At 44.5% G+C, this 26636-nt stretch overlaps 2 protein-coding genes across 4 annotated transcripts in view; one reads left to right on the top strand and one right to left on the bottom strand.

Moving 5' to 3' along the window:
* Positions 1-19212, bottom strand: part of MTIF2 (mitochondrial translational initiation factor 2) — a 23195-nt gene extending 3983 nt beyond the window's left edge. The window contains exons 1-13 of one of the 3 annotated variants that reach the window (XM_032964876.2): positions 19192-19212; positions 16905-17049; positions 16644-16785; positions 16344-16518; positions 15392-15552; positions 14052-14228; positions 13119-13258; positions 9719-9843; positions 9070-9274; positions 6821-7076; positions 3420-3560; positions 827-991; positions 551-694 (exon numbers count right to left, since the gene is read on the bottom strand). In XM_032964876.2, the coding sequence (XP_032820767.2) occupies positions 551-694; positions 827-991; positions 3420-3560; positions 6821-7076; positions 9070-9274; positions 9719-9843; positions 13119-13258; positions 14052-14228; positions 15392-15552; positions 16344-16518; positions 16644-16785; positions 16905-17048 (1975 nt within the window). In that variant the 5' untranslated portion in view covers position 17049; positions 19192-19212. Of the gene's footprint in view, positions 1-550; positions 695-826; positions 992-3419; positions 3561-6820; positions 7077-9069; positions 9275-9718; positions 9844-13118; positions 13259-14051; positions 14229-15391; positions 15553-16343; positions 16519-16643; positions 16786-16904; positions 17050-18880; positions 19040-19191 lie in introns of those variants that run through there. The other 2 variants (XM_032964875.2, XM_032964874.2) reach the window with 2 other exon arrangements.
* On the top strand, positions 19194-26636 carry LOC116948321 (prolyl-tRNA synthetase associated domain-containing protein 1-like). The gene is made up of 2 exons (XM_032964877.2): positions 19194-19639; positions 23776-26636. Exons 1-2 carry the CDS (start codon positions 19556-19558, stop codon positions 24250-24252), a joined length of 561 nt encoding a protein of 186 aa, XP_032820768.1. The 5' UTR covers positions 19194-19555; the 3' UTR covers positions 24253-26636.

Genomic DNA, 26636 nt, shown 5'->3' with positions numbered 1-26636 from the left:
CTTTTGTGAGAAAAATATAATTTGTAAGGAAATGCTGCGAAATAGCCAGCAGATGGCAATACAGCACCAGATTCTTAGATTTAAACTGTGTGGATGTTTGGGTATTACCCCCTCGTATATATAGGTTTTCTCTAGATACCCTGGTTTCCTTCCACTTGTCAAATAGTCATTAACGGTATTGGTCAAATATCCCAATGCAAGACCCTACTGAAAGAGACTGGAAACTCAGTGAGGCCTTCCTAGGCAAGAAATGGCATCATTTGGTTTAAACTTCTAATTAGGAGAGTGGTTGGGAGTGTCCAATTAATCTTTGTGATTAATAACTAAAGTCAAGAAATTGGGTTTGCTGTGGAGGATGGAGGGAAGGTTTAAAAGCAGGGGGAAATGGGGAAGTGAGGAGGCATGGATGAGTTGGACGAGTTTTGGCCCATTATGGCAGAACACATTTTCACGCGACAGCATGTGAAATTGACGAGTTCATATATGAGGTATAGTGCTTTATATTAACCAGCATATATGCATTTAAGAGTGCACCCAATGCTTTATTTACCTTGCCAAATAGTATCGTAGTTGTTGCGGACGATCTTGAAATTAAAATTTCGATCAAATCGGCCCTTCTTAATGCGGCAGCCTGCCACTGGAACTTGATTCTTGCCCACAGTGACATCGAACTTGGCCAAGACAGTGGCGCTGCCTGTGCGCAAAAAATGCATTACACACACGGTGAGCGAGAACCATACGTTAGTCCAGTCCGACTTGTGATGCTATCCTTACAAAACTAGAAATTAAACACCAGGACTTCAGTTGACATGCAGAGGCCACCCACCTACTACTACCTCCTCAGTCAACAGCGGCAGCTTGCTGTTCAGTTCGGCTTTCAGGTCATCCACCAGCCTGTAAATTATTTTGTGGAGTTTGACGGGTACGTTCTTCTTTTCAGCCAGCTGCATAACCACTTTGTTGGCATTCACGCCAAACCCGTACACCGTCCCTGCGCACATTAAATCACACCGCATCGTCACTTACGCGAGATAACTGCATCGTAAAGCCATTCTTGCCAAAAGGTGGTGCCACAAAACAAGGTGGCCACGTGGCTCAAAGGTTAGAGCACTGATCTGGCACCAATGACATCCTGGGTTCGAATCCAGTCAGCTTGAATCGAATCGTGAACTCCTGTCACATCAATTCATCAAATCAATGGGAAAGGGGGTGGTGGTTATGCCCACGTCGTTAATTGAGAGTTAACCGGAGTCGCATGTCTTATGACACCAAACAGTGATGCCATCACACCCCGCTATTTAAAGAACGAAACAGGAGATTTCTCATACGCTTTGTTTTTTTTGGTAAAGTCATGTAGGTAAAATAAATGAAAACTAAATTAAATCACGACGTTTCGGAGGCAACACAAGCTTCCGTCTTCAGGCGGAACAGTCACAGCAAAATAGCTGTATCAAGTGAAGAGCTCTGAGACACCCGAGAGTATATACAGGTTAAGGGGGGGGGAGCCAGGAAGGGACGTGGGTGGGGGGGAGGGCTAAGTTAAGGGGGGAGGAGCCAGGAAGTGACGTGGGTGGGGAGGGGAGGGGCTAAGTTAAGCCGCCTTTTGTTATGCTGCAGGGGGTTCGGGGGAAGCGATGGCGCGCTGAAAGCAAGCGAGTATAACCCACTGGCAGAAATGGAAATGGCTGTACAATTATAAGGCAGCTAAAGTTTGACTTGGTTGATGACATCTTTCCAATGGTTGCTCAATTTAAAACCATCCTCTTGGTTGAAGTTGTGTCTATGTTTGTATATCTGGATGGCTTCATGGATATATCTTTGGTAATAACCGGGAGGCTTGCATAGTACTTTGGTATCGGAGAAAATAATGTCATGAGAACCCGCTGTGTTGAAACAATGATCAGCCACGGCCCGAAGAATTCGTTCTGCCGTGTTTCAAAATCTGATTTGTGCTCGCGAATTCGGTCAGAAATGTCGTTTCGTCTCCCCGATATAGCAGTCACCACAGGTACAACTCAATTTGTAAACACCGGGGTACTGTAAGTCAGGAATGACATCCTTTACGGATGGGATCAGATCACGGATTTTGTGTACTGTATTGAACCGGACCTGGATCTTGTGTTTGTTTAGAATTTTGGAAATCTTTTTGGTAACGCCTGCTATGTATGGCAGTGTGATGATTTTAATCGGAGTATCAGGTGGTTGTTTCTGTATGGTGGGAGAAACAGCTTGGCGGATAGTACGGTCAGAGTATCCGTTCATCTTGAGGGCCAGATGTGCAGGTGGTGTTGGTCAGAAATGCAATGAGCCCTATGGTATAATGTTTTGATGAGAGAATGATTTTGAGCCGGGTGGTGGTGGGAATCAGGCTTCAAGTAGGAATCTGTGTGGGTGGACTTCCTGTAAACAGAATGTCCCAAAGAGCCAACTTCAACCGAGAAGATGGTTTTAAATTGAGCAACCATTGGAAAAAATGTCATCAACCAAGTCAAACTTTAGCTGCCTTATAATTGTACAGCCATTTCCATTTCTTCCAGTGGGTTGTACTCGCTTGCTTTCAGCGCGCCATCGCTTCCCCCGAACCCCCTGCAGCATTACAAAAGGCGGCTTAACTTAGCCCCTCCCCTCCCCACCCACGTCCCTTCCTGGCTCCTCCCCCCTTAACTCAGCCCTCCCCCCCACCCACGTCACTTCCTGGCTCCTCCCCCCCCCTTAACCTGTATATAATCTCGGGTGTCTCAGAGCTCTTCACTTGATACAGATATTTTGCTGTGACTGTTCCGCCTGAAGACGGAAGCTTGTGTTGCCTCCGAAACGTCGTGATTTTATTTAGTTGTTTTCATTTATTTTATTTTACCTACGTGACTTGACCGAAAAAAAAACAAAGAGTATGAATCCTTGCAGTCACGAAAGCTTCAAATCTAGGACATTTCTCCACAAATCTGGCTGTCGCCTGATGAAGCTAGTTGTAATTACTGGCGAAACATCGCCAGTAAATGCCGTGGGATTACTCTTCAAGATACCGGTGTGCTGTACTAGTGATGAATTTGCACGTTTTGTTCACGTTACAAACCTTGTTAATGGGCTGTGTTGGGTGGTGGCGGGTTTTAACGACACGTTTATATTTATGCAATCTAACCCAAATAATCCTCTATCATGGACAATATCGGTCGTGAAAGCCTACGTGGTGTTAAACAAGCAAAGGCAACGTTGGTGGAAAATAAGAGAGGTACAGAACGGCTGCGGAAAAGGCGGACTGATGGAGTTGATGAGGCACATAGAACAAAGATGATTAAGAAGGTAACATCAGCAACAAATGGCATATGATGTTCGTCAACAGTGGAGGACTGTTGCTGGACATTCGTTGACCCAGTGGCCTCAATAAAAGGGCCGGGCAGGAAGACAAGAGAAATGCGCACCACTGAAGGTCTCTGCCAGGAGAATGTCTTTTTCGCTCACGTCCCCGATGCCGAAGTGCAAGACGTCCATCTTGACCTCGTCGTTGCAGTCGTAGCTATCCAGAACATTGAGTATTGACTCCACCGAGCCATCAACGTCACCTGCGAGAGAGTGTGCATTGTGATCACTTGGTGATCAGAATACAGGCTCACAACAGGCCTTAGGAGAGGGTGGGGGAGGGGGGATAGAGGGTACAACTGCAAATGGACTGCGAGCTCAGGGGAGGTGCAAACAATTACAAGCAAATATTACATTTATAATTCAGTGATTGTTTAATATTATTGCAATATTTGGAAAGATGGAACAACAACAAAAACAAGCACGACATACCATTGAAATCAAACCAATTCTTACGATAAATGCTAAATGTGTCGGGCCACATTACAATGTAATTTTGTGGTTAATATCTCAGCCACATATTTCGACTTTGGCCGAGGAAAAGTTTCTCACTTTTACAAAAGTGACGCAGGATGTGAAGGGATGGGGCCCCTCAGCCAACATTATCACGAACTGGGTCCCCACATTTCTCTCGATGGGCCTGCTCGCAAGTTAGGCTACACTTACCCGTTTTAAATTGAAGTCTCATATATTTCATAATTTTAATGACATGCACTTCTTAAAACTGCAGTACCCTTTAGTGGGTACTGAAGAGCATTGAAGCTATGAAGAGCGTCGAAGCCATCCAACGCTGAATAGTAATTCGCTCACTGCATTTCTCAAACCTACATGTAACACAGATCAATTTAGCCGTACAGGCTTTTCAGGACAGTGCTGTTAGTGAATGCCAATGATGGCCTTAGTGGCACATGAAGGCTGATGTGGCGAAAAGGATAGACAGTGACTTGCATTTATCTCCCTCTTGCTGATGTTGTCACATTGCAACTAGTTTTAATTGTAAGGCTGAGTTGACCTATGGACTGTCCAGCACTGGTTCAGATACAAATTTCCAAAGACCAGCAATAAAACCGGATTTCAGTGCGTAAATCTGGTTACATATATTTTGACGTAAAAACCGAACATAACACTATTAAATCACCACGTCTAAACATTGACAAACATTTTACTCAGCTGGTCATAACTATGACCTGATCCAAAAATCAAGATTGTAAGAAGGTTCATAACGACTTTTATATATGACCTTTACAATTAACTAGATAATTATTTACAAACAAACACAAGCTTTTGCACTCCAGTAGTTGCCAAAATATAATTCCTTGTGAAGTACAGCCACTACCTTTGATGACTACACCATGGGCCACAAGCTTACCACTGCCTCTCGCGGCCCAATTGTTTCCCACACACGCCCATCTGGGCAATCTTAGGGCAAACTGTCATCGGCAACGGTTGGTGTACAATTGTTTTTATTGTAAAAAGTATCATTGCAAAAAAGGTGAACAAATTTAACAAGCTGCTTCAATCTTGATTTGAAGCTTTCGTGACTGCAGGAATTACTCTTTGGTTCTTTCGGTAAAGTCACGTAGAAAGAAAAAATAAAAGAAATAATAGATCGTGACGTTTAGATTGCAACACAAGCTGCTTCACTTAAGTGAAAAAACTGGAACAGCAAAGACCAATCAGATCACAGGCCGAGGTGACACGACTTCCCAAGGTTGTGTGCTCCCAAGACCAATCGTTGGTCGCAACACATTTGTCAACTGTCTTTCCATTGGCTAATCGCAATTGTGTCACTGCGCCACTGCCACAGCAAACCACCAAAGTTGTGCAAACATGTCCATCCCTTTGTCAACCCACTGCTAGATGAGTGATGTGAGAGTTATACTGGTAGGAACGAAGTTGTAAACTGAGTGTACCAGCCTTCAATAGATTGATGTGTCCGTCCGTCCCCTTTCAATACTTTAACGAAGTGAAATCTCGTGCTGTTGGGGTATAAAAATAAAATTGCGCAAAATTCCAATGTTCCTACCAGCCCACCCTGCAGGGACCTGTTTTTACCACATGTGACCACACTGATCAGTCTGGGTTGGTGAAAGCTGGGAGAGCATAAGATGTGAGCAGCATAGTGCAGACATTGCTTTTCTGACACTGCCCTCTGCTGCCAACACTGTAGCCCCACAGCAGCCGATTTAGCAACCTGTTTTATATGCATGGTGGTCACTCATCAAAGCACAATGCAGGCTCAACCCTACTTGGCTTCCAAGATCAGACAATATCGGACACATTTTGTGTGATTTTGGTCATAAGCAATGTTCTTCTAACCTTGCTTTTGTCAATCCACTGCTGAATGAGGGATTCCCCACACCCGGTGGGGGAGTGAAGGTTATTTAATAAAACTTCACTACGCTTGTCAGTGTGGGTTGGTCAAAGCGGGAAGCAGAGGTGTGGGTGCATAGTATGGTACTAAAGATGTTGCTGTACTGCTCTCTCCCAACTTACAATGTGGACCAGCACACAAACGACATTATGACCTGTTTATATACCTGGTGGTCACCTAACCAAGCATTATCGAGGTTAAAATCCTGCTTAGCTTCCAGGATCTAATGAGGTAAGGCACATATCGAATGAGTTGGTAAACGGCAAAGGTCCTATATGGTGAAAGCTATATGGTGAATCATCATCGGAGATCGACGATTCAGTCTTATCTGTGAAATAATTAAACAAATTATTTGGTAATACTGCATTGGCAGTGTTGCACAAGCACAAACAACAACAAAAACGCATCCATCTATAACACTGTTGCCTTAAAAGGGGAAAAAAACACTACACCACACGCTTTCAGATGCGCTTTTGCCGCCAGTCAGGAACGCGATTCCTTCTGATATTAGGAAGCCACTGGAGCTATGCACACTTTTAAATCACCTCGACTAAAAACCCATTTCTTTAGAACAACTTTTTGTGTTTAGCTTGTTGTCCTTTCCCCGCATTTCTGATCAGCGCGGTTGACTACGTACGGTGCAAAAAGCATAAATAGTCAACATTTTTAGCAACTGCCCTTCGTTTTAAGGCAGCGTTACTATCTAAAACTATTTTTATTTTACCAAGTAAAGCCCACTGAGCTATGTTGCTCTTTTTCAGGAGCGACCTAGCCACAAATGATAGCTCTACGAAGTGGCTTATCATCACGTGGAAATGAATACACATTATTCTAAACGTGGAGCAAAAAACTGTAGGACCCAGAGAAAAATCCGTGTGACCTCGGGGAGAACACGCGGTCGGGATTGAACCTACGACCTCCTGCATACCAGGCGAGGTAGAAAAAAAATCTCACCACCGCGGCATTACAGATGGACACGCTGCGCCTTTTTTGGTTAACGCATCGCATCCCATCACCGTGTGCCGCTTTGCGCAACCGGTGAGCGGTCGTTTGATCGCGAGGGCCCCCTCCCCCGGCGCAACCGCTCACCCTTGACGACGAGTGACAGGCGAGGCGAGGCGCCCTCGAGGGCCCTGCCGGCAGCCTCCTGCTGCTCCCCCTGCTTATACGCCAGCGCCTTGGCCGCCTTCTGCTTGCGCCTGCTCAGCGACGACAGGTCCTCGCGCAGCCGCACGTACGCCTCGCGGTCATCCTCCTGCCGGGCGCGGATCGCCTCGCCGTCGGCCTCCTGGCGCTCCAGCCTCTCCTTCTCCGTGCGCCACTCCACCACCTCCTTGGCGCGCGCCTTCGTTAAGGTGGAATAACACGCAGGGATAAACAAACGGCGGCCGTGTCGCGTTGCTACGCGCGTTTTTGATTGCGAGACGATTTTTGCCACGGCTATACCGCTCACTGATACTGATACCGTACCTCCGATTAGCACGGTTGGCTACGTACGGTGAGAAAGAAGTTCATACATACATACATACCGCAGCACTGGTGTTGGCCACAGCCAGGAATGCAACTTGAGTTGCTGGGTTCATAGAAGGTGTGCACTGTACCACCGTTGAATCTCGGGCATTAATATTCCTGAAGGTGCCTTTACTTACTTGATTTTGTAAAAAATTTGGGCAATAATAATAAACCCCGACAAATCCCAAAGGTGTCTTAGACTGACGAAGTGTCTCATGCAATAATGCTCAACTCCCAGAACCCGAAAGGTGCTTTAGTCTGGCAATTTATATGCTATTGTATGCTTTGCTGTGTACGTGTGTATATATGTGAGGAGTAGTATCGCAGTGGTTAGCGCACTGCGCAATCAGTCCGTTGAGCTGGTTTGATTCCCGGCTATGGCCAACATCAGTTGCGAGCGATAAATGAAGCAGTGCTGAATGTTCCCCTATGATTAGTCAGCCTTAAAGTAGTACCTAGGAGATGTTTAAACCATCAGCAGTGGGGAGACAAAGGCGGCTCAGGGTGGTACTAACCACACCATCTCCTCGTGTGCTCTGCCAGCTTGAATTGGTCGGCACGAACAGCACTTGTCTCATAGTCTGTGTCCAGTATATATAGGGTGGGAAGAGGTCTTTGTAAATGTGTACATACATTGATATGCTCCGCCTGCTTACCTCCATTTACTGCCTGATGTATAGGATGTAGATATGAGTGATAATGCAAAGGAGAGCAAAGCAATACCATCTGTTGGACGGTGTTACGTCATGTGGCATGCGATATCACAATTTTACAGCAACGGCTTTATCAACATAGATGTCGTGGTGGGTCCATCTGAGAGTGCTGCAATGTCTCATCAGTGACGATCGTAACTCATGTGTGGTGACGAGCCTTTCCAATGGGCTTTAAAGTAGGCGATGACAGCCTAGTTCAATGGAAACTTATGTTGCAGATTTTTTTTTAAAATACATAAATCAACAAAAACAAGTCCACACGATTGGACATTAATCATTGGCTGGACTTGTCACCCATTTAGGCAAACAAAAACATCCCCTTCGTACTTCACACTCTAGTTGCCGCATAAATCACTGTTATTGGGTCATACCAAAGACACAAATTAAACAACTTCCCTGAGCACGGGTAGTGCAGCCTACTAATACAACTGGGAATATATTGATTTATTGGATTTATTTTACCAAGCGAGAACCCATTCAAAGCTGTTTAGAAAGGGTCACATTTTCAAGTTCAATCTCACATTTCGAAGAGTTAACACAATGATATTCAATTTGCTCCCTTCCAGAAATTATAGCACCAATTATTTAGTATATAACTATTAATTACCACTCCGTGATACCCCACAATGGACTGGATAATGTATCATTATTCACTGCTGCAATTCAATTCAGGAATCAATTAATTCCGTGTAGAATTTTCACTGTCTGATTTGTATAATTTCGTCTCATTTGTGGAATTGAATATGACCCGTTCACCCAAATATAACAACAGCATGAAATTTGCATATCATCTGCAAATGTTGTAAAAAGGCCACAATTCTCATGCACGATTCAGTATGTGCCATGACCACAAGAGTTGATTCCACCGGATGAGCCAAAACATCGTGTCCTTTTCCCCCCCGCACCTCCGATTAGCACGGTTGGCTACATGACGGTGCGAAAGGAGTTCAACATGCACGCGTACACACGCTTGCAAGTCAGGTAATTGCCGACAAATCCGCACAGGCAGAAACACAGGCACAACGAGCGTGACTCTTCACGTGTTCGTGGGGGTGGCAGGTGGGCGTGCGCGCACAGCAACGTCGCCCGTGCCACCAGGGAGGCGCCACTCACCTCGGACTCCACCTCGAGCACCTCGTCCCCGGCCGAGGGCAGCGTCTTCCAGCCCACGACCTCCACGGCGATGCTGGGGGTGGCGGCCGCCACAGGGCGGCCGCGCTCGTCGAACGTCCCGCGCACCCTCGCCCAGGAGAGGCCCGACACGAGCACGCAGCCTCGCCGCAGCGTGCCGCGATGCACCATCACCGTCGCCACGGGCCTGCGTGACGCAAGAGGTGGCGGCAGTGGATTTGGCGCTGGTTGCGGTGATGTTGGTGATGGTCGCGGTGGTGGATGCGGAAGTGGTGGCGGTTTGCGGAGGCGGTGAAGGCGGTGGTTGTGTAGGTGACGGTGGCAATGGTGGCAGTAGTGATAGAGGTGGAAGCGGTGACGATGGCAATGATAGAGGTGGCGGTGGTGGCAGCAAATGACGTGACGTTGTCGAACTACGGCAGAGGCTAAATGGAAAGGATGCGAGCCAAGCGCAATGTGCTCAATCGGGCATGCAGAAATTCTACCCTTTGCAATTAAGAGGAATTGTCACAGTTCAAGGCCGAGATTCGAATCAAGAAACAAATACTGTTTTGGATTGTAGTTATTGCAGCACCACTAGTATATTGTGTGGTTACATGAACCAATTAGGTATGAATACAAAATTGCTGACCCTTTGCCCTTATTGGTGCTCGCCTCGATGATGGTGCCCTCTACAAGGCCAGCGGGATCGGCCTTCAGCTCCATCACCTCGGCCTGTGCCATGATCGCCTCCGTCAGCGCCGCCAGGTTCTCTCCCTGGAGACAACAACAAGCTCCCTTCACTGCACCGCGAGAATTGGGCCGACGGGATTTATTTACTGTGGTAATGTGATTAGCTCCATGCAAATGTCAGGTGTGACAATTTTATTTTTTTCCACTCGCTAAAAACAAAAAAATCATCAGTGGTCACCGTATTGTGCTTAACTAATTTCCATTGTACTGTCATATGAACCACGTGAACTAATTTCCATTATCAGCAACATCAGCGGCGAGTGATATCTGAAACAGTCCTGGGCAGTCCCATTCCTGAACTCGTACGACCAGCATGGGAAGAATATGTGATTTGTTTTTTGCTATCATCTTGTACAGTGTTGTGAGCTGCAGTTTTGCATGAATGACGCTATATAAAATGTAATTATTATTGTAAAAGAACTACCATAACTAGCAGTGTATGCACAAAGGGCTGTATATTAGATATATTTGTATCGTCATTATCAAAGCTTGATTTAAAGAAGGTAAGAGCCCACTGATACAAAAGTATAGTTTTCAAGAAATATCTGACTCATCAAGCAAGGCATAACACAAATGTATAACAATTCACAATGATTAACATTCAACAATAAACATATTCAACATGAAACATTCAAAAGTCAATACAAAAAGCGAAGAAAAAATCAGGAAAATGCAGAAATGTTTTGAACATGCATTTGTCCTCGGCAGTTTATTCTTACAAATGTGAATCATCCACTCGAAATACGGATCATGAACCTGGACATTAAGAAAGGAAAAGGTAAAGTGTGAAAATAATGGAACGTTTTCAAAATAAACATGGCCAGGTGCACGTTTGGAACTGCATTTAGAGACATTGGAACTGCATTGAAATTAATATTTGGATTATCGAATAATATGCATGGTTAAGGAAATTTTTATAATTGTAAAAAAAACGTAGCTGGGCTTAGGATGGGATGATGGCTGGTGGTCAAGACTAAGAATGACGTTGCAAGCAAGGGAGGGAACACGCCTGAGACGATATCCGCCGCACATACGGAGCGACAAAACCAACTTCTGCCTCGGTGCTCAGCGTATTTATACATCTCAGGACTGAGAGATGACGATCGCTTGGGGAGGCCTTGACTCATCTATCCCATTTACCGGAAATTATCATTTATCTTGTATAGGTTTAAATAGCACCTTATTCCAAGGTGCTTTACAGCAAACATGAATAATATAGGTTTTTTGGGTTAGATCGCATGAATATAAATGTGTCATTAAACCTGCCACCACCTGACACAGCCAATTAGTAAGGTTTGTCATGTAAACAGAACATGCCAATTCGTTACTGGTACAGCACACCGGCGTGTTGGAGAGCAATTCCAGAACATTTACAATCTGAGTACGACGTTTCGCCAGTAACTACTAGCAACAAGAAATCCTCCTGTTTCGTTCCTTAAATAGAGGAATAGATGTGAGGACGTCAATCGTGAGCCCTTCAAGTGCGAAGGGGGTGGGGGGGGGATTAATGAATGCATATAAATTACAATAGGTTTCCATTACCGGTTGGGTTATTAATATGGCAATCAACGTACATTATGCGTGCACATTATGCATTCACATTGTCCCTTGCACCTTCTGTTGTTTGTGTCCACTAAAATAGCAGTACCTGTGCACAGGTAATCCCCATTGACATATGGTGACCTGTACAGGCATTCATTTAAACAATGTATTATTTGGTGATCTGCTTCCAAGCAACACGAAGCCTGTCGCCATACGAACGGTGACAATTATTTCTATTCCTCTCAATTTCGATAGATTATCTAATTAGTCTTGGCCAGTAATAACTAGTTTTGCACAGAACTTCGACATTATCAAAATTAATTAAGTGTCCTTGTTGGGACGCGGGTTCTGCCACTGCTGATAGTTGTATCTGGGAGTATTTAATATTCCTTTGGTGTTCTTTTAGTCTCCTGCTGATCATTCGTCCAGTCTGACCAACATAGCATGTACACAAGTGCAATTAATCCGATATACACCTTCTGTTGATAGATTCGGAAATACATCTTTCGTACCAGACATTCGTTTCTGTATGTTATGCACCGTGCCAAATCTGACTCGGATGTTTTTTGTTCCAAAAATCTGGCTAGTTTATCAGTTACTCCCGCAATGTACGGTATTTTAATAGTTTAAATTACTTGGTCAGTTTCAACTCTAGTATTACTTGATTAGGTTTTGGCATTCAGTGCCCTGTTGATTTGTGCATCATTGCAACCGTTCAATTGCAGCGCTGCTTGAACATGTTTAATTTCACTTCTCAGACTATCACCACCTGATAATGTCTTAGCCCGATGTATGAGCGTCTTGATGAGAGAGGATTTCTGTGAAGGGTGACGGTGTGACTCTGCATTCAGATAGGTGTTAGTGTGCATGTTCTTTCGGTAACCGCTGTGTGTTATTTTACCATTTTGGTCGCGCCCGAGCAGAATATCCAGAAATGGGAGAGTTCTGTCAACTCCCACTTCTATGGTGAACTGGATGGACGGGTTTTGGAGTTAAGATTATTTAGAAATTCGTTAAGTGTATATTTGCCATGTGGCCAGACCACCAATGTGTCATCCACATATCTAAACCAAGCAGAGGGTTTTAGTGTGCTTGGAGCTATTGCTTCTAAATCTTCCATGTACAAATTCGCAATCACAGGACAGCCCATTGCCACTCCTTCCTTTTGTTTATAAAAATCACCATTCCACAAGAAATGTGTTCTTGAGACAGTGCTCAGCTAGTTATGGGATATCTTCGGCTAAACCTGTGTTCGTTACCAGAGTGTCGCGTAATTTAATTGACTCATTGAGGGTAAACCCTCGTGAACAGGGAAGTCACATTAAAACTTATGAGAATAAAATACACAAGATGATAGTGGTTGAGATAAAGAGTGAGGGTTATTCAAAGTGGTGGTGTAGTTATGGTGACAGGAGAACAAGCGGGAGAGTTTAAGGAGGGGGTTGGGGTGGAGCTGGTCGTAGCTGGGGGGTGTGGGCAGGGAGTAGCGCTAGCAGGATGGGCTAGGGAGAAGAGATGGCTTTTAAGGGAGAAATTGGTTCGTGAATATGATTTTTAACGTGCAGTGGGAGATCATTCCAGTGAAGGGGAAAGGGAAAAGGAACAAAAGCATGACTGGGCGCAGGGGGCACGATTGGCTTCGGGTGATGATGACGACGACGACAACGATGACGACAGCGTGCTTGCATTTAGGAACCTAGGTGGCATACATTCACCGCACTCGCTGTCGAGACATCTCACGCGCGGGGGTTCCACACCTTGAGCGCAGACACGTGCACCACCTGCACGTCGCCGCCGAGCTCCTCGCACACCACCTCGTGCGCCAGGAGCTCGTGCTTGACGTGCTGTGGGTCCACGCCTGGCTTGTCGCACTTGTTTACCGCCACGAGGATGGGCACTACGAGCCGAGAGAGAGAGAGGCACGTGACACGCAACAACGCACTTGCCGCTCTGGCCGTCTTCATGCCATCGCGATTTGTTGTAAATTTAAGATCAAAATTAGGCAAAAAAAGGGTCGGTGATAATGTAGCAAAGAAGGAGGCCAACAAGTAATCATCAATGCCTTGCACTGCTAAGCAGAATGGGCAATAAGTTGTATCCCGTCAATGAAAGAGGTGGATTCACAGCATGGAAAACTTAACTTAAAAGAGAAACGCATAGTTCTAGAGGAAGCGACTGACGTGACCAGAGAAAGGAGTGGAAAATGTTAATCCAGTCTCTGTAATTGGCCATCGTGTAACAACTGATGGAAAAGATGTAAGATGCATGTAAGCATGTGCTGTGTTTTGAGTGTAGAAACAGAGAAGCACGAGTTAATTTTTGTAAGGTCAACGTGGATTTTTTTTACACGAACACAATAAAGTGCACATACTTGTGCAGCCCACAGTTATTGGTGCAGGCACCCATCTTCTCTGTGAGCTACTCATTGTTTCCCCTCACCCCCTCCCCTAGCAGAAGCCTTTAAATAGACATACCTTGTTATGTGAGCATTGTAATGATGTAATGCACACATACAACACAGCAAACGCATTATTATGCAAGGCCCATGTTAATACCCAAAATACACCGCATCAAACAATTAATCAAGCTGTCAGTTAATAGGAGATTGGGAGAGCGAATTCAGAGCGACTAGGTCATAGACATCACGAAATGCAGTCTTGGCCCATCACAACGCTGTGTGAATTTCTCACCTCTGGCTGCCTTAGCATATTTAATGGACTCGATAGTCTGTTCCATGACGCCGTCGTCAGCCGCGACCACCAGCACCACGATGTCCGTCACGAGAGCGCCGCGCATTCGTATGTTTGAGAAGGCGGCGTGGCCAGGTGTGTCCAGGAAGGTGATGTAATCCCCGGAGGGCAGTGGCACTAACGGTCAGACATAGGTCACAGACACGGTCATATAAGCATAAATCTCCGTATAGCCTGAACAGACTTTGGGGCAAATGCTGTTAGCGAGCACCTATGAAAGCTGGCACGGCACATGAGGGTGTGGGTGGCCAGCACCACGCCCGACCACCTTTATCTCCCTCGTGGCGATGTTTACACATCGCACCAGGTACTCATTTAAGGCTGAGTCGACCTAGGGGAGGCCCAGAACGAGTTCGGATAATCGTCACTGGTGTTGGCCGCGAACAGGAATCGAAATTGGGTGGCCAGGTTTGTGGCGCAGCGTGCGAACCGCTACACTGCCGATGCAAGACCCTCCTATAAAAGTGTCTTGAGACTCAGTAAAGCCTTTCTGTAAAGATAAAAAAATGACTTTACTGGAATGATTATAAACTGCAATGCAATATTCATGGTGTAGATTGGTCGGTATACATTAAGGCATGTAGATGTGGCCACAGGTCTCAGAGTCTGGGGCCATTAAGCTGAAAGGATGATGCGTGTTAAGTGCATTGCAGATACATCTGCATCAATGCGTGCATGCATTTTGTCCATGCCTCTCCACACCGTACATGTCATGGAGAATATCTGACCATACTTTACCACGCTGGTCAGTGCGGGTTGGTGAAGGCGGGGAGCATAGTTGTTGCAGCATGGTACAGTACAATCGATTTCTTTGAACAACTCAATACGAGACATGTTTTATGCATGGTGGTCACCCAACCAAGCACTAAGATTGAGCACATTCTAAATAATTTGGTCAAAGACAAAGTTGCTATTAGCTAACTCAATTCAAGAAATGTGTTCAATATTATCCATTATATCATTCATGCTATGGGCCTATGGGACTGCTTCCCAAATGTGATTTTAAAACACCGTAAACATAAGGATACATCATTTATTATATATGTATCACATTCACGTGTATAAAGTCAAATGAAATTAACAAAGGTGCAAGTGTCTCAATGCTCAACTATGTGTGTAGTGCTGCTCATATGAACAAGGCAGTGCAATAAAATCCACATTCGTTTTAGGGGAGAGGTGCAGTCTTTTGATAATACACGGCTATTGAGTTATCACAAAGCAGTGATGCCAGTGAGGTTGGAGAGTGACGCAATAACAAACATGACAAGAACCCAATTTACCGTGGAATGCTCCTATGTGCTGCGTGATACCGCCCTCTTCCCCAGCTGCCACCTGCGTGTGGCGCAAGCTGTCGAGCAGCGTGGTCTTGCCGTGGTCCACGTGGCCCATGATAGTGATGATGGGTGGGCGCGGCACCAGAGCTGAGGCATCTGCAGGAGGCCTGCGCAGCGGAACACACACAAGCGATGGGCAGATGCATGTATACATGACCCGTTTCATTTCATCCATATATCTTTCCTTGCATGACTCGATTCTGGAAATCCCTCCCATTGTCTCTATTATCAAGTTATAACCTTGCTGAATTAAAGAAACATGTAATGCTTATCCATTACACCTTAAAAAATGTATTTGCTGCTAGAGGCGTTTTTGGCCTTCACTCAGCAACCATGATTTAGTTAAAGTGTCCCAGCCCACATGTAAATGCCCTTTAAGATAAATGTACTGCAGATTCTTCAAGCAAGATGGTGTCTTGCTCAATTGAGTGTGAGGTGATACTCACCTCCTCGTTACAACTATGAGTCAGCCAGTGGTGGACATCCACATTCCTATGGCAGGGAATAGTATTGCCCAATAAAAAATCACTGACAAATTCGCCACAAAATGGAACTTATTGTTATCAACTTCTGCAAGCTAATTGGCTGAGATGACTCCCAACCAGAATTGTAAATGTCTGATTGAATGCTGTGTACTCCACAGCTGTAACTCCCAGCCAGATTCTACTATAATCCATGATATTTATAGGTTACTCCATCATTATGAGCCTTAGCAATAAGTCATCTGACTGAATGAACACCTCCCCATATCATCAGCATTATATAACATAATAGATAAATAAACATACAGGACATTTTTAGATATATATTTATTAAAACCATTACGTGACTTCCCAAAACGTGACAAAATAATCCTTATTTACCCTCTCTAATTAAGTGATATTTAACTTTGGAGTACCTTTTCACTGCATCTTTGTTTTCTCTTATCTTCTCAACCTTTATCTTCTCTGACATGTACTTCATACCAGACTTCTTGATTACATCTTTGATGACAGCCTCATTGAGAAACGTGCTCGGCTTCATGCGCTCAACATTCAGGTCATCTCTATGCAGCAGAGCTTCGTAAACATGGTCTGTTTGAAAATTCAAGTCGTTTAATTTCACTGTGACACATGACAATACACCTAAAAATACCACGAAGGTATATCAGTGCATTACAATGTTAGTTACACAAAAGCCAAGATGTTAAAGCACTCACCAATATCCTTGTTCATTGCTTTTGCGAGTTCAGACACCCTCATTTGCTGTCGAATCATCACAACTTGAGTCTCAGATTTCTTCTTTCGATTATCATGTTTGGCCACATTGATTTTGCTGATGTTTTCATTTGATTTCCATGCCTGTAATAAAAAAATGTTCACGGGTTGTTTTTCATATTTATTGTACCTACATTGAACATTCTGGCAGGTGTAGACCAAAATCAAACGACGCAAACTAAGTAAATGTAAAAATATCACACCTCAGTTGTTGCCTTATGTCGATAGCCACTTGGGAAGCAGGAAGGCTGTGGATGGGGTTGCATGCAGCACCAGGCAGGTGCTCTGTGTGCTTGGACCACCCCAGTTGTCCAGGCGCACTTAATCAATCTCGCTCGTACGTTCATTCTGCATAAACAACAGATTAAAATGTTTGCCTAACAAAATGGATGATCCAGAGTTATTGAATTGCATTGTTGAAATTGCTGCAGACATAGATGCAGGAAATGAGCCGAGGATGTTAGTAGCAGAGATGACGCTTGACTGGTGGCAATGCTTCATCTTGAATTGTTAAAATCACTCAATGAGGGTCATGATAAACCGAACGACCTGAGGTCCATATACAAACTGGACAGGCCCCCCCACGCCCCTGATCAATCTGAACTGATAGGGAACTATGGATAATGCCTGTAACCCACATAGTGCGGGATCTATGCTGTATCCATTATTTGTAATGTGTTCTCGTAGACATAAAGCATTTCACATGGAGAGGTGCCCCTATCCCCATGAAAATGTATCGCCTGGACAATGCCCTCGTAATATGCAAGTAGATAATTCTAATTCTGCAAGACACGTTCTGCGTATTACATTGAGATACCAGCTTGTAGACTAGACACCCACACTGTAGCAATATTAGCTTGTAGGCTAAGGACTAAAGAAAGATACAAAGACCGCATGATGACCAAGCCGCCACGCCACCCCCACCCTTTCACGTGACGGATGCTTCTTAAAATGTTTATACCGCCTCTGCGCGCTGGGAATGACATTGAACTTGGTGTAATTTAAGGATATAGCGTAGTATATTGTGGAGCTGTATACACGTGAACCCCATTTTCGTTAAATGGCATGTATAGTGCTCTATGAATTTAACAGCATTGCACTAAACTGGACAATGAATGTACATATTCTCTGGGTCTTTCGGTAAAGTCACGTAGATAGAAAAAATAATAACAATATGAAAATTAAGTGAATGAAAAATAATTTTAAAAATATCACGACATTTCGATCGCAACACAAGCAATCGTCATCAGGAGAAAAAATAGGGAGAAAGTTGCTATATAAAAGACCCAAAGAATATGAATTCCTGCAGTCACGAAAGCTTTAAGTCAGAATGAATGTACATTCACTGTTATGGTTGAAAAATATTGCAATGAACGTTATGCATTTTACATTATTGAATTGATCGTTCAAATAGTTTAAAAATAAACTACAGTGCATTATAATTGTAATTGGATATTACATATAACTTTTTTATATAGAAAATTGACTAAAGTAATAAAGCAAATCGCACAAAACTTGAAAACTGTATTTGTTGAAGCCTTTTCGCACCGTACGTAGCCAACCGTACTGAACTGCATGATCAGCTGATCATATCATGCAGTCACTGTATGATTGTATAGCAATGCGTGGTGAAATTAATACTGCATTGAACTCTATAATTTCATAATACGTGATGAAGGAACACTGCACAGAAGTTCATAATTGTACTATGGGTTGCGATTGGCTTCAGAGGACAATGCAATACGACAAAATTGTGTATAATAGTGGAACGTGATTGGTAACTGTATGGCTGGACAATACATATACAACAATGCAATAAGTTGCATAGCAATCAAATCACACTTGATTAAATGACCTCAACCTATGCATTTGCATCGTACAGTGCCGTGTTTATATACCACCGGACAGAATTATGTAACAAACATAGCTGATTTATCAAGCAGCACCGGAAGGTATCACTTCTTCGGGGACATTGCACTGAACTTCTTATACTTTGCATCGTCAGCCGTGCGCAATAACTTTGCTCTAAAGAGACGGGGGAGTCGAGTCGCGATTTCCCGCTCTCATTGACTCTGACTGACCCTACCGCGTCTCCCATAGACTCGCGGCGTGGCTGTCACCTCTCAGCCTTTAAAGCAAAATAATAATAATTAAAAACACCGGCTTTGTAGCGCATTACCTCGGCGCGGAGTTCACTCGAATAAAGAGTTTATCTTTTTTTTAAGTTTGGGAACTTTTCAAAAATCTCAAATTTACTTCGCGAAGCACCGAGCCGCACTGGACGCCACCATCTTTAAAGTCCCGCGAGCCTCTGCGCAAGCGGAGGAGAAGGAGGTGGGGGGGGGGCCGGGCAACATTCACAAAGTTCCGTCGGGAAACAAAAACCCTGGCGCGATAAAACGTTCCGGTAGTGTCACGAGTCGGTTACAAAAAAAACACACACACACACAAATCACCAAAACGGGTCAGCTCGATTAAAATAACACCCACGTCGTTTTCCGCCCGTGCAATATGTACACGACACGCTCACGGATGCGTCGATGTTATAGAGAAGTGAATGTTGTTGTTATTATTATTGTTGTCATTGCAACTGTGTGCGTGTGTTAAAGCCGGTGCCACACATGTAGACATCCGGGTCGAGTTGCCACCCACTGGGTTTGAGGCCACGTCAGAGCAACGCTAAGGGAAGTTGGTGGTGGTGGTGGTGGGGAGTCACTTTAATTGATTTCTATTAACCCATTCAACATTACATTTCCATTCGTTCGAAACAACAACGGTTACAGTTCACCGTTAACCAGACATATCCACCTAAAAAAAAATATTATAATAATCAACGCTTCAAGACTTGCTCGCCATGGCTTCCGAGAATCTGAGAAGGCAACTGGAGTCCTACCTACACAAGCTGGACATTGAATTCGACTGTGTTGAACACCCCGAGGTGACGGGATTGTGAGGGAGATTGTAACTTTGTTTTATTTCACTACACGGCTGAAGAGTTTTCGGGCGCCTCGTTTCGTCAAATAGTTTCCTTAAACAAGTCGCGGTCACGTCACGCCGCGCGCTGTTAATTCGCTTAAGCTCACGCGACAATTCGATAACCAAGGGTGTCACGATTGTTTGTTGTCGCTGTTGTTGTTGATCATGTTGTCTTCGCAACATCGTGTTGTTAAAGTGTGGCACGGCTGTTCGTTGGCACGTTGTTTTAGCGAAAAGAATTCGTCGTCGCGATCTTGGCAGATGGCTCCGTCGGATGAAGTGAATCACTTCACGATATTCTTTGGGTCTTTCGGTAAAGTCGCGTATATCAAGGAAAATAACAACAACAAAAAAACTACGACGTTAAGATCGCAACGCAAGCAATCGTCATCAGGAAGAAAAAAATAGCATCACTTCACGATGCTGTTACGTAAAAGTGCGGCGGATTTTCCACCACGTTGCTTAATCGTGCATCGCTAATCTTGTTTCGGGGTTTTCGTTAATTAAAATCATTGCTTATTGACTCTGCATGAGGCATGCATGCCTCTGTTGTACTCTTGCGTATTATGTTGTTGTTGTCTTGGATGCCCGTGGGATTTCGCCGACAAATTGATGCAATCTCGCAGTGGAAATTACTGCCCCAATAAAACACGACGTGTCGTCATTTTAAAGGGCCGTTGTCTGTACGAGTGTGCCTTGGTTATGGAAGAGGGTCTTGGCTATGGAAGAGGGTCTTGGTTATGTTAGAGGGTCTTGGCTATAGAAGAGGTGTCTTGGCTATGGAAGAGGATCTTGGCTATAGAAGAGGGTCTTGGCTATGGAAGAGGGTCTTGGCTATGAAAGAGGGTCTTGGCTATAGAAGAGGTGTCTTGGCTATGGAAGAGGGTCTTGGCTATAGAAGAGGGTCTTGGCTATAGAAGAGGTGTCTTGGCTATGGAAGAGGGTCTTGGCTATGGAAGAGGGTCTTGGCTATAGAAGAGGGTCTTGGCTATAGAAGAGGTGTCTTGGCTATGGAAGAGGGTCTTGGTTATGTTAGAGGGTCTTGGCTATAGAAGAGGTGTATTGGCTATGGAAGAGGATCTTGGCTATAGAAGAGGGTCTTGGCTATGGAAGAGGGTCTTGGCTATGAAAGAGGGTCTTGGCTATGGAAGAGGGTCTTGGTTATGTTAGAGGGTCTTGGCTATAGAAGAGGTGTCTTGGTTATGGAAGAGGGTCTTGGCTATAGAAGAGGGTATTGGCTATGGAAGAGGTGTCTTGGCTATGGAAGAGGGTCTTGGCTATAGAAGAGGGTCTTGGCTATAGAAGAGGGTCTTGGCTATGAAAGAGGGTCTTGGCTATGGAAGATGGTCTTGGCTATGGAAGAGGGTCTTGGCTATGGAAGAGGGTCTTGGCTATGGAAGAGGGTCTTGGCTATAGAAGAGGTGTCTTGGCTATGGAAGAGGGGTCTTGGTTATGTTAGAGGGTCTTGGCTATAGAAGAGGTGTCTTGGTTATGGAAGAGGGTCTTGGCTATAGAAGAGGGTCTTGGCTATGGAAGAGGTGTCTTGGCTATGGAAGAGGGTCTTGGCTATAGAAGAGGGTCTTGGCTATAGAAGAGGGTCTTGGCTATGAAAGAGGGTCTTGGCTATGGAAGATGGTCTTGGCTATGGAAGAGGGTCTTGGCTATGGAAGAGGGTCTTGGGTATAGAAGAGGTGTCTTGGTTATGGAAGAGGGTCTTGGCTATGGAAGAGGGTCTTGGCTATGGAAGAGGGTCTTGGCTATGGAAGAGGGTCTTGGCTATAGAAGAGGTGTCTTGGCTATGGAAGAGGGTCTTGGTTATGTTAGAGGGTCTTGGCTATAGAAGAGGTGTCTTGGTTATGGAAGAGGGTCTTGGCTATAGAAGAGGGTCTTGGCTATGGAAGAGGTGTCTTGGCTATGGAAGAGGGTCTTGGCTATAGAAGAGGGTCTTGGCTATAGAAGAGGGTCTTGGCTATGAAAGAGGGTCTTGGCTATGGAAGAGGGTCTTGGCTATGGAAGAGGGTCTTGGCTATAGAAGAGGTGTCTTGGCTATGGAAGAGGGGTCTTGGTTATGTTAGAGGGTCTTGGCTATAGAAGAGGTGTCTTGGTTATGGAAGAGGGTCTTGGCTATAGAAGAGGGTCTTGGCTATGGAAGAGGTGTCTTGGCTATGGAAGAGGGTCTTGGCTATGAAAGAGGGTCTTGGCTATGGAAGAGGGTCTTGGCTATAGAAGAGGGTCTTGGCTATAGAAGAGGGTCTTGGCTATGAAAGAGGGTCTTGGCTATGGAAGAGGGTCTTGGCTATGAAAGAGGGTCTTGGCTATGGAAGAGGGTCTTGGCTATGGAAGAGGGTCTTGGCTATGGAAGAGGGTCTTGGCTATGGAAGAGGGTCTTGGCTATGGAAGAGGGTCTTTGCTATAGAAGAGGTGTCTTGGCTATAGAAGAGGGTCTTGGCTATGAAAGAGGGTCTTGGCTATGGAAGAGGGTCTTGGCTATGGAAGAGGGTCTTGGCTATGGAAGAGGGTCTTGGCTATGAAAGAGGGTCTTGGATATGGAAGAGGTGTCTTTGCTATGGAAGAGGGTCTTGGCTATGGAAGAGGGTCTTGGCTATGGAAGAGGGTCTTGGCTATGGAAGAGGGTCTTGGCTATGGAAGACGGTCTTGGCACAAACACGCGGCACCGAGGTGATTACACCCGGGATGGCTTCGGAAAGTCAACTGTAAACAAGGGTCATTGAGTGGGGTTTTGAAGGCTTTATGAAACAATTCAAATCTGTATTAGTAGTGTTTGTTGTTGCCACCGAAGTTGTTAAGGAAAGACTTAAATTGTTTAATGAAGCCCCGTTGTTTATCAGTTACCAGACCCTCCTGAGTGTAATCACCTTGAACTACTTGGACGAAAGAACAGTAGACAACACGTAGCTCAATGCACTTGGACAATGGAAGAAAATGTCAGCGTGGCGGAGTGCATCAGACACCTTGATGTTGTATGAGCAATTCCCACATCAAGTAAGGTGGACAATTTATGTATAAGTGACTTTTCGTCCTACTTTGTTGACACACAATGCTTAAATAAATCTTCACTTCGTGATTGTACTCATGATTACCCCATAGTCACCGAAGTGTCTGAAATGCACACTAAATATTGTGGAACGTCATGCATGCAAATGTATGTTTAGCAGGTTTTTTTTGCTGTACTATCACTGGAGATGTGATTGTGGAAATCAGTGTAGTATTGTTACGTATGTACCACTGCGGCTGTGGTCTGATTGACCTTCATATTGAAATGGGAATTGGAGTTAGCCTCTTGAGAAATTAATCGAGATACAGTACCTAACACCCACGTGCTATGCCTATACCTCACCAATCCCCACTGCCCTGAAGTCGAATCTCACCTGACCATTACAATTTCCCTACCCCAAACGCTCATTCTTAAAAATGTAACAATTGATGAAAACCGTTTTATTATTATCTTCATACATGAATTGAATCACTCGTCACATTTATTACGTCTGTAAATTATATGCATATGTTACTCAAAGGATAGCAAATAATGAGACAAACTAGGTAACAATGCATTATTTCATAAAATAGTGCCTTCTAATCGTCAGAGTTTGTTGAATTTATGGAGGGGTAAATGTTATATACATATCAAATATAACTTTATATTCCTACACCTAACCCTCCCAGGGACTGTTTCCAAGGACCAACCTTATTAGGAAAGAGTGTGCCCTCTCCAGTGCATGATTATATGAGACTAAAGTTAACTTAAAATGTGCCCCAAGTTATTTTTTGTTGGTGGGGAAGAACCTCTCTTTTTGTTTAATTAAATAAATTAAAATAGCCCCAACTCTGAGGTGACTTAAGAGGTGATGGTGCTGAGCTGCCACAACTGAGATCCTGGTTTCTAATTTTTAAGCAGTTCTGTGACATCTCCATCCGCAGATCATTCGCCCACCATGGAGTGATGCACTGCTTCAAAAAGCTAAACTTAAGAGAGAAGGACAAATGCTTAGTACTTTGTGTAGAGGGGGCAGAAGGTCGGCGCTGTACGTGCATACATGCTAATCTTCATGCGTGCACTCGCCTTGCTCTATCGTCCAGGTGTTCACGGTGGAGGAGATGATGCCGCATGTAAGTCACCTGCTTGGCGCCCACACCAAGAACCTGTTCCTGCGAGACAAGAAACGCGGTGGCCTGTGGCTCGTCACGGCCCTGCACGACCGCTCCCTGCCACTCGGCGCGCTCTCAAAGCGCCTGGGGCTCGGCTCGGGGTCACTGAGGTTCACCGACGAGCCGGCCATGCGCGAGGCGCTGGGCGTCGGGTCCGGCTGCGCCACCGCGCTGGCGCTGTATCGCGACTCGGCCGACTTCAACGCCCCCGGCGAGCCCGGCAGCCGCCCCAAAGTAACTCTCGTGCTGGACGCCGAGATCGCGTCCGAGCAGGGTCCGTACGAGCGAGTTTACTGCCACCCGATGAGCAACGCGGCCACGCTCGGCATGCGGACGCGGGACTTCATGCGCTTCGTGCGAGCGACGGGTCACGAGCCGGTGCTTGTCGATTTTTCGGACCTCAAGTGACCGATTGCATATTTGCGTTTTGTTGTTAAATCACGGTTGCTGAGCACAGGCCCCAATATATGCCGAGCGGTCGGCAAGAAAACTTTACTGTTGAGGTTGTTAATGGATAGAAATGAATGCATTTCTTGAATTGAGCAAAGCATGTAAAATGTGGGAAAAGGGACGACTGGAGGGATTTTTTGAGTCGAGCAGTGTTAGGATTGAAGCCGAAAGAGGTTTTTATTTTTACCTTCAGTATGGTGGTTGAACGCAGCTTGCATGAGACTAAACTGTTTGTTTAGTAGACCGTATGAAATTTTATAAACAATTTAAAATCCATGTGAATGTTTTAGACGTTGACATAGAGCATGGTAATGGATTTGTTTTTATATATATTGAGACAGGTACAAGCTGCATGTATTCATAAAAGTGCCGACAGAGGGCAGACTTGAGCTTTCTTTTATGCGATTCTTCCTACCAAAATAAAGAGGGTCCCGTAAGAGGCACGTGTCCTTTATAACAGACGTTTTAATATAAAAAAAATGATCTTGACTTTTATTAAATCGTTTCTTTTCCTGCATTTAACTTTTTGGATAATTTGTGTTCATTTGTTTTTACAAATATGGCCGCTAAAATATAAAGATAATCGTTTTACCATGGAATGTAAAGCCATATATAATTGTGTAATTGTGATTTTCGTTACCTGTACGTGTGTGGTGACCTTAAAAAATATGTGAGCACTCTCTTCAATCACCCTAAGTGTGTGTTGGGCAGTGCACAGCAGGCAGCCAAAACACATCATTCTCACACTGATTGTATCACAATTGGTAGAAATAGTACATCTCGCTCGCATCAGTCCAACAATACCAATTTATGACCATGTGTCTGTCACAAAGCAAGCAATCTTATACGGTCTCTGCATCATCATTTTTGCAAACACTGCCCCCCTTCCCCCCCGCATGCCATCACCTCCCTAGGGACAATGATTCAGGTCACGAGTGATGAGTGAATTCAATGGGAAATATGAAAACATGACAGCAGTGCCATTCTTTAACATATTTTCTGCAGCTTTGTGTCAGCTGTCTACATAGGACAGCAATAATTAATCATCTTCAACTAAGTTGAATAACACATGCTATATTAATACAATGACACAATTGCGACAAATACTACCTTTTTATCACTGCTTGGCCAGATACAAGGCGTTATATGTGATACAAAAATCAATTGATAGGCCACTATATCATAAAAAAATATATATATCCTCACCGTAGTGTTTTTAAGTGCCGTACATATTTCACGAATAATTATAATCATTTTCATTGTGAAATGCGACGCGGAGTTCCATCGCCTTTGGTGTAAATGCTGCCACGGTTTCAGATCATTGATGACCCCACGTGATTGTGGCCAATTTGCAGGGGGAAGCCTAACACCGATGTTTGGGCGAACTCGTAAACATGCGGGTTAGTACAGCCTCTCCTCGGCAGTTTGACGATTCAACCACATAATAAACGATCTTGTTAAAAAAAACATCAGCAAGCCGGCTGCTGATGTTGGGAGTCCGTGACCACACATACAGATGAGCGAGTGGAAAATCCTCTTTGATGGCATTGATCGTGATGTATAACCAATTGGCTGGAGTTGTGAAGTGGCCAGCGGGGGACCCAGAGTTTTATGGGAGCTGGGTTTTAGGTGCACTAACTGCTGCTCAGGTTCCCCAAAAATAATGATAGACATGGCACTGTGGTGCAGATAGGGGAAAATCACTGCTCAATCCGTCATGTGCACCAGCCTGCCACCGATTAGAAAAACCTATCAGGGCACTGTCGTTGTGATGGGCATCAATTTGTACTTTTTATTCTTCATATAAAACCTCTGTCCTCACTCAGGCCAGGCGACGTGCCCTGCCAAGCTGTTATCGCCAGGTGAAAACATTTCAGGATTTTTTGTTTAAATTTTTGGTGAAGCACCGGATTTAAAATTTCACTCTAGAAACCAACGTGACTCACTATTTTGATGGCAAAATTCTTGATTCTCGTGGCATGAATTTAAGAAACTTGGACATGCAACCACGTTAGTGTGATCATGCGGATTATTAAAAATATTCTTGAGGTCATTGGGGTACATGCTTTAATATATAAAAGATGACAATGGTTAATTAAAATATTCTGAACTTTTACAATGTTTGGTGAATAGAAGTGTGAACAAAATGTGACACCAAAGCTACCGTGAAGTTTTTAAAGGACTATACCTGGGAAACAGGTGTGTCTTAACACATTTTAGCTAGTACTTAATATATAACTGTTTTACACATTACTGAAAAAATATATATGCAAGGCACGTGATTTGACAGGACAAATGGGCTCGTGGGATTTGCCCCATAATATTAAAGTATTTTCATATGT

This window comes from Petromyzon marinus, chromosome 33 (genome assembly GCF_048934315.1).
Source record: "Petromyzon marinus isolate PM22_M1 ecotype Great Lakes invasive population chromosome 33, UKy_Petmar_22M1.pri1.0, whole genome shotgun sequence".
Taxonomy (NCBI): domain Eukaryota; kingdom Metazoa; phylum Chordata; class Hyperoartia; order Petromyzontiformes; family Petromyzontidae; genus Petromyzon; species Petromyzon marinus.
Note: the sequence above shows the minus strand (reverse complement) of the source record. Positions and strands in the feature narration are given on the sequence as shown.

Coding starts and splice junctions, on each gene's coding strand:
- LOC116948321 (XM_032964877.2), top strand. CDS start 19,556: ATGGCTTCCGAGAATCTGAGAAGGCAACTGGAGTCCTACCTACACAAG. Junction 19,640..23,775: donor ACTGTGTTGAACACCCCGAG/GTGACGGGATTG, acceptor TCTATCGTCCAG/GTGTTCACGGTGGAGGAGAT.